The sequence below is a fragment of the Dermacentor variabilis genome, chromosome 4, assembly GCF_050947875.1.
Source record: "Dermacentor variabilis isolate Ectoservices chromosome 4, ASM5094787v1, whole genome shotgun sequence".
In the NCBI taxonomy this organism is placed as follows: Eukaryota; Metazoa; Arthropoda; class Arachnida; order Ixodida; family Ixodidae; genus Dermacentor; species Dermacentor variabilis.
In genome coordinates this window covers 30,281,821-30,296,479 of record NC_134571.1, presented here as the reverse complement: position 1 = coordinate 30,296,479, position 14,659 = coordinate 30,281,821, and the positions used below count along the sequence as shown (strand labels likewise).

At 43.9% G+C, this 14,659-nt stretch overlaps 1 protein-coding gene across 13 annotated transcripts in view; it reads left to right on the top strand.

Moving 5' to 3' along the window:
* Positions 1–14,659, top strand: part of syd (JNK-interacting protein syd) — a 102,009-nt gene that overhangs the window by 34,683 nt on the left and 52,667 nt on the right. For all 13 annotated transcript variants that reach the window (XM_075688500.1, XM_075688507.1, XM_075688506.1 and 10 more), the window contains one exon: positions 1,241–1,434. In XM_075688500.1, the coding sequence (XP_075544615.1) occupies positions 1,241–1,434 (194 nt within the window). The remainder of the gene's footprint in view (positions 1–1,240; positions 1,435–14,659) is intronic.

Sequence of the window (14,659 nt, the reverse complement as noted above, 5' to 3'; positions counted from 1 at the left end):
TCTTTCAAGTTTGCTTCTGTCTTATAAGCGATCGAGTCCTGTTTATAGGTGGTTTTGTAAAACTCCCTGTTTTATATACATTTAGCATTGTACACATACTGCTGTATGGTCAATTGAAATGGAAAATTGCTGTTGCTCATCATCTTGACCTCCAGAAAAGAGAGTTCGACAAGCCTATGAGACTAGGGTTTCCATGTGCTCTAGAAAAAAGAAAGTTGAGATGTGGCATGGGCCTAGTCAGGCTACCACTGAATAGGGAGCAATTTAAAGGTTAAAAAAAAATTTAATATAAACTTAATATAAACGACGATCTGATTATGAGACATGCTTTATGGGATTCCAGATTAATTTTGGCTACCTGGAGTTCTTTACCATGCGTCTAAATCTAAATCCTAAGTGTGTTTGCATTTTGCCCTCATAGAGATGTGTCCAGTTTAGATGCCATAGAACATGCAAACTCGTGTTCAGCAGTGCGACGCCATAACCACTAAGCTGTTATGGCAGGGAGCAATTTAAAGCTCTTGGCTGTCATGTTGAGGTCACTGCATATCCCTTCTGTGCAAAAGCCCGTGTCATCAAACACACATGAGCTGAAATACCATATTTAGTTGAATCTAGGCAGCCTCTATTCTAAGCCTTCCCCCCCCCCCCCCCCCCACCTCTTTTTCTAATGTTGAAGGTTAGAAAAAAAAAAGCTTTCCTTGACTGCAGCTGACCAGGATAATAGTAAAAACAACTGCTAGAAAGAGCAAATGATATTTATTGCTAATGTCGAGCTCCTACCCAGGTTCACTGTAGGCAGCACTTAGAAGTAAATAGGGGATTTACCTCTAAAACAAAAGCAAGTTTTGAAATTTATATGTGTGGTGGCACAAAGGAAAAGAAACTGCTACTATTACTTCTCCATAATTTAGTCAAACAGCACAGCAGCAGTGACTTGTTTGTTGCGAGGCTGGTGGTTCTCGCTTTTTCATCTCCCTCTCAGATGAAACCCTCAACCCTCAGATGATCAACCCCCTCAGATGAAAAATCCACATTTCTCATCTGAGGGGGTTCTTCTCCAATGCTTAAATCCTAAAATTGTGGAGGGTCACTGTTAAATAACTTCGTTTCCCGTTCTTGAGGTTGTTGTGGTTGCCGTATTTCGTACATACGTGTGGGGGTCGTACTTGGATGTCCACTCAGCGCAATGCTGCACTACAACTCTCTTGAGATCACTGCTTTGGGATGCCACTTGCAGCAGGAAGATGTTCCAATGGCTCAGCGCAAGCGTTTCACCCGAGTGGAGATGGCTCGTGTGCTCATGGAGAGGAACCAGTACAAGGAGCGCTACATGGAGCTGCAGGAGGCCATTCGATGGACAGGCATGATCAAGGCTTCACGCACAGACCCCACTGCGGACCCAAAGAAGAACCGGTCCTCCATTTGGAAGATGTAAGTGCTCTGCCTCCTCTCCAGTTGCATGTAATGCTGCCACTTCTCTTTGGCATGGCTATGGTATATGTTGCTTTACGATTTGGTACAGTCTGGTTGCTTTAATTGTTTCAGATCTCATTTGATTTGAACCTGTTTGCAAATCTTGGTGCAGTTATAGTTAATAAGGTCTTACTATATATTTAAGGTACACAAGGCAACAGAATCTGATAAAGGGTACAGGCACGCCATTATGAAACTTGGGACAACAGATATGATATTTTCTCACTATTAAAAGAAATAGTAAAGCAAGACAGGAAAGTGGTGGCACGCTTACAAATGCTTGTCCATCTTTTGAATCGTAACAGCATCCCACATTTTGCATTCTCTCTGTTCTTAGTACATTCGCTAACTGGTAATTCGGACTCAGTGGAGACCATCAAAACATCCGAATAATTAGGAGTCGGAAATACCGGATTTGCCCCCCCCAAAAAGAGGTCATTCCACAAGTGGCAAAAAATGGGGTGCTGTATTCTTGGATCGTCACTTTTGTAGATACAGTCGAAACCCGCGATAACAAAATCCTGCGACAACAAAATTCTCGAGGCAGCAAAATATTTTCGTATTCCCGGCGAACGCCCATAGAATTCAATGCATTTCATACTTGACAATGAAAAAAAAATCTCACTTTACTACATTCTCGCATCAACAAAATTATCCAAAATATAACCCCGCATATTACCTACTCACGTAGGACTAGCAGGCTCCAAAATGAGCTCAAATGTGATTGCTTTGCACTAAAATTGCTCAATATACCAGCACATTACACTTGTGTGGGCGCCACCATTTTTGTTTACAAGAACAACCAGGCGCTGGAAGTGATTGCATGTGCTGGAAACACGTCATGGCCACCACCTTGTTTGTTGATCGCCCGTTTGAAGTGGGCGCATGTTGCTGCTGACATGTGATGTCGGTTTTTGCACACATAGTGCAGTGCATAGTGTGCACCTTAGTGATAAAAACAAAGAAATCCACGTCCCACCGATGTGGAATTGTTTATGGCGCTTGAGATGGTGCTCGCAGCATGGAGTGCCACGCATTGGGCTGTGATTGAGTGATCGTCCGGGAATACGCCTTCTTTGCTTCAAGAATGCTGATTTTGGTGCCACCTAACAGGCATCTAACGTGGATTCGGCGCCGGACATAGATTTGTGTGAAGGGGCTCAATTGATTGCCTTCGGGTGTACGAGGTGCAATCACTTTTTCGCTCGGCACGGAACGCATCTATGCCTAGGGGCGACAGCATGCGCTGGAGAAATGCTGCTGCATGCATGAAGCGCTGTTGCTCTGTGTCCAATGCAGAGTTACGCAAAATCTTGCAAAAGTGATCATATCCTCCAAAAGCAATTGACAGAGAATACTGCTCCATCGCAGTGCTGCCACTGCTGATCAGCGCATGCGGTGCACTTTGTACTCTTGGCATTGCGGTTCTATATCCTCGAGCAAAGCTTGCCAAAGAAGGCTAACAGAATTTTGACAGTAAGGTTTCGTTGTGCAATGCATTACCTATCTGTGCTGTCTCATTTCACAACAAAATTTTTGCAGAAGCAAGTTTTTTTGCGTTCACCGCCGATTTCGTTGTTGCAAGGTTCATCTGTACCTTCATTTTTGCGGGACTAGTGCAATATAGAACAGCATTTGTGAGTAATGGCATTCCTGGTGCTTTACTAAGCATGCTATCTTATCACAGTGCTGAAATGTTGCTGCCCTTCGATGCACACAGTGCTAGTCATGTGGAATATCGTGAAAATGAAAGTATATTTCAAAAGTGATCATCTAAGAATACGGCCAATGTTTACCAGAGTGTGTAGCTATGTGTGCATATGCTTGCCCTTGGCCTAGACATTTCATGGCCATAATTTTCTAGCAGTGCCTTTTACTCAATTCTTTTTCACGCTTTTTGTGCTTTGTAAGTTGTCAGAGTGATGCTCCACATGCATTGTCAACGGGATCAGCCAGCCATGAAGAGCGGATAATAAGAGTTGCATAAAATCAAGTGGAAAGCATCACTACAAAAACGAGGCCCGTATCATGACCATTGTCATGCTGTCACTACAGATAGATAAACGTAACATGCAACCGAATATTCATTGGTAACTACTAGGTTGACTAGGCTTCGCTAGTTCTGGTTTCACAGAGCGCCAGTGACATGGCCGATGATCATCCTGGCAACGGCTCAGAATGAAAATACTATAGCTATTTCTGCTTGACACGGTGGCCACATTAGCTCAACGGTTGTGCTGATGCAGTCCTAATTATCGCATGACATGCTGTAACGGTATCTGAAATTTCGCTCGTTCTTATACATTAAGTCTATGGGGCTAGTGGCGAGACCATAGGACTGTCCATAAATCAAGCATGTGCGAATTACCGGTGTCCAAATAATCAGTGGTTGACTATTTCACTGTGATGTAGTGCTGTTCGGACATTTAAGCACAGGCGTTTACTTAGCAGTGGTTTTAGTGAACTTGCGTGGCAATGGAAACTGTGTATATTGCAAATATTGCAGAGAGAAACCAAATTGAATATATTGTGGCACTAAATTGGTGTTCCAGTGTAGCAGAAAGTAACCATTAGTTTATTTTGATCATTAAGCATAGCATGAGCTAGGGTGTTGTGGTTTTGCCGTGAATATCAATGTAATCCTGTGTCTTCTCTTTGTAACTCTCCTCCTGCCTTCCTCTAGTGTATAGCTACAAATGGTGATGAGACTGTGGCTCTCGCTATGCTTGTGCTATACACAGGGGCTGAAAGTAATTGTGGTGGCTCTGTTCTTGATGTAAGTTAAACATCTCGCTTATGCTGCTTCTTCGTCATGATCGGTGGTGGCATTTCTTTCTTCTCTTCTTTTCTCACGCATTCGCATTTGAAGCACAAAGTGAGTACTGCAAGTTGTCCAGTAATAGCGTGCAGTGCTAAGCATCCTTTGTTGTGCTTTATTGTGTTTCTTTTGCATGATTTGGCTTTGCACTTCACATTCTTTTGTTTACGCTGCCGAACTGCAATCTCTTTTGCCGACTTTAATTCATATTTAGCTCTGCAGTATTTTGGCTTGTGGAAGAAGTGTCTATTTTGGTTCTTTTAGATTTCACAACATTAAATGTGGTGAAATTCTGGCTTGATTTCATCAGCTATGTTCTATATTGAAACTAGTGTACTTTTGAATCTCCTGCACCACAGTTGAATATCTGAGATCAAACTTTTAGAAAAATCACAAAAAATTATTAGAACACAAAGCAAAATGAAAGCATCAAACATCATGTGACACTGCGCAAACTTGCTTGGTGGCATTCACATGCTTATCCTTTTTGCCTACCTAAAGCTGGTCACTCAGTTGACAGCACTGTTGAATGAGTTGGTGTAGTAGTCATATTTTAGCAGGTTCAAGGAGGCAGAACATTATCTGAGCTTGAACAAGGGCTTCCTGCATGTTAACTCAGCTTGAAGCTTAGAAGTTTGCCTAAATTAAGAACAACTTCTGCAAATATTTAAAGAAAGCTTTTGATAGGACCTGTCACTTATGCACATTGAATGCTTGTATTTGCTATGCTCTAGTAGGCCTGCAGAACTGTGTTTGATCCGGGCCTGTCTCTCATTTTTCTTTGCTCTCAAGGAATACAGAGTACATTATTTTAAAGATATATTGTCATTGACAGTTCTACAAGGTCTTGCTTTGCTCTGGTAACATTGCACCTCTGCTAGAAGCTCACTGAAGGGTATTTCCTGTTTCATAACTTGCTTCGCATTTTTGTATGTGTTAGTGTCTCTGCTGCTTTTGCGGCAACACTTTCTGTGAATGGTGCGAGTCTAATGAAGTGCTCACATCTTTGGCATTGCTCCATGGTGCCAGGCTGTAGCCTGAGAACTGTAACTAATCTGCTCTTGCAAGTGAAGCTCTTAAGTTTTCTGAAAGAAGACAGAAGGAGCACCTGGCCTGCAGCAATTCAGCAGAACAACTGGCTACCTATGAAGAACTTTCAGATCTGTTCTGCCCTCTTTATTCAAGGCAAGTACCTATCAGTGAATTTTAATGTGCTGGAGCAGCGCAGCTGCTGCAACCTCAAAATGTAGCCCTAATGGTTGTCTTGCAACATACTTTTGAGAGCAGCAGGCAAGTCTCCACTGAAGTGGCAGCTGAACTGGGTCGCCGTGCGAATGTTGCAGTGCCTGTGGTTTAGGCTTGTTGTAAGTCAGTGTGATGCCCTATGTGAACTGACATTCCTGAAACAATGGCACATAGGCACGACGTGGCTAGACGTTGTGGCAGTGCAATTTTGTTGCCATGTATAGGCACAAAACAGTAGTCACTTCTCTGGATGCTATCAGAGCAGAAGGGAAAAACCCCTACCCTCTAGCACGTTTAAACAACTTCAAGGGGTCAAAATTAATCCAGAGCTTTCCACTATGGCATAGCAAAAGCATTTTAGGGGATGTTAAACGTCATCAGCCAGAATCTTCACATTACCTATATGGCACTCTTATTGTATATGTGTAATATGCCAGTCTAGTTTAACTTTGTATCCTCTTTAGCATCTCTTTTAGCGGTGGATAGACCTCATGTTTATAGTACAATTGAGCCCAATGTAGGCATTTTGTACTTATAATAAAAGAATGTTGTTAAATATTTCAGTAAGTTGAAGTTTTTATGTTTCAGCACCAAAAGCTACTTCACAGTTCTGTGGATAACATCTGTAATCTATAATCAATCGATACCAATCAATCTATAAGCACTTATGAACAGAATTGGGCAAGGGACTTGACCACTAATTATGGAATCAAAACCATTGCCAAATGCAGTAAAGATTGCACCTAAAGTGGAGCTTTCACGTTAACTGTAGCTACTGCAGTGGTCACCATGACATGGCGCCATATGTGCACGAGTACAAGTATGGTCACACTAGCAGCAAAACAAACATAGCGTGCTGGCAGCGGCAGAACACGCACTGCAGTAGGAGGTGAGCAGCAGGACTTTCCTGCCATGCAGTGAATGGGTCTTGGAGATATTGTGTGGCAGGTCATATGCCAGCGATCAGGGAGACCAATGAAAAGTAGCCAATTTGTTCATGTGGGGAAGCTTTGCGAGGAACTACTGCTCTCTCTCGACTCAGCCGGTCACCACGTAGCTGCCCCTGTAGCAGAGACACCGGCACGATTTTACACGCCAACATTGGCTAGTTATACTGAAAGCGACATTCTGCACGTGTTTTTCCATTAGTGTGGCTATACTTGCTGCTGTCACTAAATATAAGTTTGTTACTTTGAGGTTTGACTGTAGTGGCCTTTATACTCATTTTCTGAATATGTCTACAGCAAAGTCAGAATGTAATTTATTTTTCAATGTCTGCAATAGTTTTTTAATTTCTGTTTTTCAGGCAAACTATCATCTGACCCTACTCATGATGACTCACTCACTTTGTGTTTTTGTATGGAGCACAAAGGAATCTGGAGCAAGACTACCAAGATATCAGTGTGTCAAGAACATTTCTTGCAACATAAAGATGATCCTGCTGCAATAGGCTCTGGCTCATAGACACTCGCCTGTATTAATGTTCTTAGTGAAGACAAATGCAGAGAGGCTTGTGATGTCATGCTGTAGTGGTTGCTTTCAGTGCAAGGTATTGCAAGAAAACATCAATATTGAAAGATCAACTTATTTCTCTGGTACTGGACCTGGCTACTGCTGAGATCACAAAGCCTATTTTTTTTAAAAAGGGAGAGGAACTGATTGTTACCATTTGAAATGACCAGTGGTGCAATAGTGCCATTGTAATGATGGTGAAGTTTCATACAGACTTGGCATCTTTGGTGATTTATTGCGCCAAGATGGTCATACTGAAGCCCATGGCAAATAACACCAGACGCCATATGCTTTCCACCCATATCAACCCTACAAGGTAAATAATTCCCATTGTAATACAGCCTTTGCGAAACATCACATTCACTTCTAAGGCTTGTACCAGTAAGGTCTCAGGCAAGGATTTCACTCCAGATAGTGAACTGTTTGAGTAGGTAGAAAAGGGGATAGGTCTTCCTCATTGACAGACACTTTCAATATGAAGAAGTGTTTGGCAAGAGAAAATCAATGCTTCTAATGCCCTCAGTGATGAAGATCTGCTTTGATCTGATGCCACTGTGTCAAAGCAACTCTCAGATGACTACCCACATAGAGGGAGCCATACCGAAGCTCAGAGTGTTCATGTTATTCCAGTGTGTGCTACCTGTGAGCTTCTTTTTAACTCCTTCCAAGCCATACTACGGTCGAACCCACTTATAACAATATTCAGGTGCCACGAAAATTTCATTGTTACAACCGATAATTGTTATAACCGAGTGGCGTGAAAACATCAAAATAGGGGGATGGCAGAGCTGTTGTGAGAAAACTATATTAGCGGGGAGGCCAGTGCCCCTCTCCACCACCTTCCTCCATCTGGCTGCAGATTGTGTTCTTGACTGCTTCCTGGGCACTCTGATTGCGTGTAACAAGCCACGGCTGTCGGCATTAAAGGATGGCGCTGCTATAACAACTGCAAAGAGGTGTCACAGACGGCATCGCTTTGGTGGCCCCAGAAGGGGCCTCTTAAAAATTGCGAAAATGCTGCCGCAGCAGCCTGTCAGCTTTAGAAATCCAGAAGAAACACTGAGGTGAGATCACCACAAGCATCTCATCATGTACTTCTCACTGGCTTGCAGGAGAAAACCCTACGTCCCTCAGCTTTGCATACCTTATGCGAAGCTTGCTGACATCCTTCTCCAAGGCATCCAGGTGCTCCACGTAGTGCAGCGGAAGGTTCCTCGCGAAAACGAAGCCACGGAGTGACTGAATCATCTGCCGGGCCTCCTGTGAGGACAACCTTGAGGCAGCCTGCCCTATCACGTCACTGCTGTCATCATCGCCGTCGCTATCTGATGCAAGCACATTCGCGACGATCGCCTCATGGGGCAGCCAGCCCTACTACGTCATTGCTGCCGTCACTATCTGATGCAAGCATGGTCGCGACAATCACCTTATCGCATTTAGTTTCTAAATTTACAGCCGTGCGCTTTCTTTTCACCGGCAACGTCGTACATTGTCGATGATCAGCGGGCTGATCAGCCATCTTCCCTTTTGGCAGCGAGAAACCGTGTGGCTAGGAACGATTTTGACGCAAACAATCAAGACCAGCGTGAGCGATTAAGCTATTTGTAGAACGCTGAATGAGGAACCAGTGAGTATCATGCGAGCAACCTGCGAGCAGCACAGTTGGCGTGGTTCGTTCGTGTTTCGGAGGGTGAAGCGGCGTAGAGCTGTGGATGCAGCCGAGCTGTGCGTGCAGTCCATTCGTGTTCGGAGGGGGGGGAAGGGCAACGGGAAAGAGGTGCGTGGAGATGGCTAGAAAATAAGCGCGAAACGGCTGTTGGAGCAGCGGCCCATCGTGCAGTGGCTCGAATTTCTCGTTTTCTTTTTTTCTTTTCAAGGATTTCGCATTTCACTACCTTTCGGCTCAGACAACCAGCAGCCAAACTTCATCGTTATAACCAATAACGCGGCATCGAGCATTGTGGTAAGCGGGTTATTTCACCATACAAAACTTACAGAAGTTGACGGTGCAGCAGCTTCTCATTGTTATAACTGATATATTGTTAAAGCCGGAAGCGTTATAAGTGGGTTCAACTGTATATCTAGAATTCTGACCAAAAATGGCCAAATTATTTTTAAGGAACCCAGTCGCAAGGATGTTTTACTCACAGAAAGAAAAAAAAAAGAAACTCGCTCCTGCTTGTACTGCCTCTAAGATTGTGAGCTTCCATCTACCAGAAGCATGAAAAACCACTGAGACGCTAAGATTGTGAGCTTCCATCTACCAGAAGCATGAGAAACCACTGAGACGAAACCTGCTCGTCCATGGCATTGCTAGAAAATGAAAAGTACTGTTGACGAACTGAGCTCTTGCTTGGCCATCTTTACTAGAAATGTGGGGACAAACCCAGCTTGTCCATGGTATGGAAGGGGTTAAGGAGAGCTGGTGATCAGTGCTTTGAAACTGTTGACAAGCTTGTAGTCGTAAGCTGTGCACTTGCTAATCTCTAGCCTCCTGTCAAGCTAAGACGTATATCTGTGTGAGTAGGCAACAAAGGAGTCATCAATTGTACATGCAACAATGGACTTATTAGACTTGCTGTGTATTAGAGTGGCCAGTCTTCCTTTTTGAACACTGTGGAATTGCATGTGCATGTGGGCACAGTGGAAGTGATGGTCATGCTCTTAAAGAGCAAGGTACAGTGAACACAAAAGTATACGAGATAGCATGGTTTATTAATGAAAAAGCTGCCTTTTGACTGAATGCAAAAGTGCTGCATTTAGTGGTTTTATAGATGTGTGTGAGTACCTGAATAAGGGGAGAGGTAACTATTTTTCTTTCTGAAAGAGGAAAGCAGTGAATGCAATGGAAAAGCCAATGAAACCAATGTGTAACTTAGAAGCACACTGTATGTCGACTAAATAAAATTATTTCTATAACGTTGCGTTTACGTGCTTTGACTGCTTCTTGCCACATGGCTTAGGCATGTTGTAAACACACACACACACACGCACGCACGCACGCACACACACACACACACACACACACACACACACACACACACACACAAAAGAAAAAGAAAAGTGATAAGATGATATGGTGCTATGATTTTTTGTGCTGTTGACATGAAGTAGTTTGCGTGAAATTCAAGTCTGAGATCAGTTCCGCTAAAAGCAGAGGATGATGCTTTCATTAGGAATAATTTGAATGATATGAAAGGTGCAAAAATAACAAAACAATAAGCAAGAGTGTGCGGCAGATTTTATAATAACATCACACCATGTTGGTGAAGCAGCACACTGACCAGGGTAAGGTGGAGAGACACAAGAATACACGACACCTTGTCCTGATCAGTGTGTTGCTTCACCAACACAGTATGATGATCAACCACCAACTTGCCCAACTTTGCACATTACTGAATTTTATACTAACAATGATAAATTGAAAGCACACTAAAAAAGCTTTTATTTGCAGTAGCAGTAGGAAGCAGCCCAGCAGCTACTGCTTGTGCATAAAATAAGTCGGAATTGTTGCTGGTTTTCTGCATGCACTAACACTTCTTGTGGCTAGGTGTTACATTTGGGTGGATGACAATTTTCTCTATTATGACCCTTCCTCCACTTTGCGGGATTCCACAGAACTGATTTTCCATATTAAGTGTGCCTGTGCTTCGAGTTGTCGAATAATTCGCCCTCATGCTGTGATTTGCCAGCCTCTTGGTTGGTTAATTCAGTTGGTAGAGTGGCTGCCCTACAAAGGTATTGGTGCCAGATTCTGGACTAAGACAAATTTTTCCTCAACTGCGGAGCTTTCATTACTAGAAATCTGTATGTGTTTCCTTTGTAGCTATGTGCCACATTTGGGTGGATGACAATTTTTCTCTTTCAGTAACTTTTTGCATGTGTTATTTTGCACACTTTAGGTGAAAATTTGGGTGGCACGTTGTGCATTGAGCAGTATGGCTCGACTTGATGCTCACCAGTGTCATATTCTGTGAAAATATGTTCTTAATAAAAGGAAAGTTAAAGCTCTGTTTTCATAGCTGTATGTAATTTTTTATTGAACAGTGCAATGTCAGCTTTCAGAGGAGCTATAACTCTGGCACTCCCTGTTCAAACTTCAAATGCTTGCGATACACGAAAGTGTTAGGCAGCAGCTATAACGAATCCATGAGAAAAGGAAAGTGGTTGTGAACGTTGCATGTAGATCTTTTATTTAGTCTCTGATATTTTAGAAAAAGTTGCAAAACTGAAAAATCTTGGAATAGGTAAGGCGCATACTTTACAATTCCAACTTCTCAAACAAAACAGATGGAACAATTCAGTTAACCCTTTCTGGTCTTGTGATTTCTGTATGAATTGTAATGCTTTGAAAACAATGAAGATAAAGAAACAAACGCCAAATTCATACAAACAGTAATGTCAGTAACTCTAATTGCACTCCTTGTGTCAGGTTACTAATTTAGATAATTGGTTCTCTCTTAAATTTTACAAAGGTCTGCACCACTGAGTAAAATAGACAGGAAAGCCGACTCGCCTAATAAGGCATTGCAACTTGTGTCCTGGCAAGCCAGCTGCTTTGTGATGCAAGTCATAGATGGCGGGTGACTTGTTACTAGCACCCATAGCAGGGTCGTCTGCGGCGACACTAGCATGGCATGGCTTGTAGTGGGGCATAGTGGGCTTTCTATTTGTTGACAGATTCGTTTGGTGTAGAGATTTACACTCTTTTGCTGTCGCCCATGTAGCGCTATGTGTATGTATGTGCGCTAGTGAGTACCGCTTGTAGCCTGCCAAAGTTCACAGGATATTTAATTGCTTTTAAATGCACAAAAATTTTCTACTGCAAGTGCCAGTGTCACAGAAGCAGCTGTCAAACAGTCCAATTTTGTATGTTGGTATACTGTTACTGAACTGAAGTTTCATTTATTAATAACAGACTGTAATGGAAAGGCTCTAATCTGGCTCACGTTGGTATGCATTCAGTACATCACTGAGAGAAAACTTGATGCGTAGCATTGCTCACTTGAGTGTGCTTTTGTATCTCGTCTGTGTTAATGCACTTCAATTTACGACATATTTCTGCCTGTGTTGTGGCATGCTTCAGCCAGCATGCTATACATAATGTGAGTCCTGCGACCAGGCTATTTCCAGCTACAATGAAATCTTTCAGGTGTGTTTAATACACACTGCGTCACTTTGTTTTCGCGACTGGTGGCAGCAGTGCCCTAACATTAGTAAGGGCACACTGCAGGCTCTCAGGAACATCAGCACATTTTTGTTATATGCTGGAACTCTGCTTAAAGCAAGTACAGTTTTATTCAAGTGACAGTCGTGAATGTAATAGCAAGCTGGCACCCACGGGGGCTCAAAGTATTTCATATTGTTTTCTATTTGGATTAGCCTTGTGCCCGCAAGCACCATCATTAGCTGATATGCCGTCGCTGCTCTGCTCAAATAGTACACTGTTATCGCCTTTATCTCCTGTAGTATAACGGTGATGAGTAATTTCAACAGCACAATAATTTCACTCTTACAAATCAGCTGATCATACCTTTACTCATTGCAGTTGCAATTGAAAAACACGCCACAATGATATATCGTTTCAAACAGCAACAACAGTAAAAGCACGCATTCCGGCCACTTAATATTTGATAGATAAAAGGATTCTCGACACATTCGCTTGTTGACACATTCATTTCTCAACTTGACTGCTGCACGGTGTGCATGTTTAGCACGAACAGACAGAAAAGAACAAGGTGAGGAGATTACTTCAGAAAGTGACGAAGTAGAAAGGAGGTGAAAAGAGGCAGAGAGCACGGTGGCGTACTTGCGAGTCAGCGTTCCTGTATATTTTACTTCTTCGTCTGGACATTGCAATTTGCTTAGATTAAAAGGAATCTGTGCCACACCTTTGGAGCTAGCTTTGTATGGCATGCAACATGCTTTAGGTGGTGTTCATATATCCTTTTGAATAATTCATGCTCATTCTTCACACACTTCTGATTGAAATACAAGTTTGAAGCACTGTAACCTTTCTGCAACATGATGAACTTATGACACTTTACAGACTATACAGGCAAGGATAAGTTCACAGAGTCTGCAATGAATTATGATTAACTGCTGCTAACTACAGACGAGAATGCACAGCACTAGCATTCTTACTGTGTGCTTCTTCGTGCATCATTGGTTAATCATGTTGTATAGTTATAACCACCAACTAGTCAAGCTTTCTTGGCAATTTTCAGAGCACACGCGGCATCAGTTCGTGATGTAGGGGCTGGCTTGTTGAGCCCAATGTTCATATATCCCTCAGTGCTGAAGACTATAGCAGCAAGTTGAGAATACAAAAGTGGTGTTTTTCCTGATTCTCGGTCAAAAAAATGTCGGCAAAAAAAAAAAGAGAAGAAAGGAAGAAACGGCAGATCCAAAGCATTGGTGAAATCTAAATTATTCAAAGTTTGTTTGAGTTGGCAATGTAGCCACGAGCATGGCCTTGTTGCCTCCAGGTGTGTTAGCTGTCCGTGTAGTAAGGACGAAGGCAATGCATGATGCTTATCGAGAGAGAATCAACTTTTGTACTGAGCCCTTAGTAACGGTTGGTGCGCGCTGGCACCAGATGGGGTAGAACCTTCTTCTCAGGTCCCATATGCGTCCAGCAGTTCCTGGCCCCTAGCCGCCAGCGCGAGCTGGGTCGGTAGGTCGGGGCTGGACAACAAGGTCTCCCATCGCTCGGGGGGGGTTGGGGCTGGGGAGGTTGGGGGGTACGGATGGTCGTGGGTTCTTGAGCTTAGTGTACTCTGCAAGGATGTGTGCTAAAGTGCCTTTTGACCGTCTGCAAAACGGGCATGAAGTGTCATGCTCTGTTGGGAAAATCTTGTGCAAGAGCACGGGATGCGCTAGCAACCCCGCTTGCGTGCGTCGCACGATCGTTTGCTGCATTCGGATGAGTTGCGGATGCGGACGGAGAAGCCTACATCTGCCGCTTCTGTACATTTGTGTGATTTCTTTGTAACTTGTCACGGGGTGCGGTAGCTCTGGCTCGTCCTCGGCCCAGACTGACAGTTCTCGGGCATAGTGGTCGGCGAGTGCGTTGCCTTCCACTTGCGAGTGAGCCGGGACCCACACGAGCTCAACGGCCCGTCCCGGTGATTTGCATTTGGTGAGGATCGCTAGTGCCGCGGGAGAGATGTTCCCCTTGTGGTAGCTTGCATAGGTGGTCTGGGAGTCTGTGACCACGGTCCTCACTCCTGGTTGTGCGAGTGTGAGGGCCACGGCCACTTTTGCTTCGGCTGTATTCGTCGTCCGTATCGACGCGCCTGTGACCAGTTTATCGATGGTGGTGACGACCGCCGTTGCTCTGGTTCCGTGCTTGGGAAGCGAGGCATCCGCGTAGAGAACCTCGAGGTCCTCTTCCAGCTGTTGAACCAGTGCCTTGGCCCGCGCAGTGCGTCTCTCGTCGTTCCTCCCCGGCTGCATGTTCCGGGGGAGGGGCTTGGTCTTAATAATGTCTCTCCACATTGTGGGGAGCGGCTCCGTTGTCGGTTGCTGTTCAATTTGCCATCCTATCTTGCGTAGGACAGCCCGACGGTGCTCTCTCCAGCTCAGCCTTACTCTCTGGTGGGATAG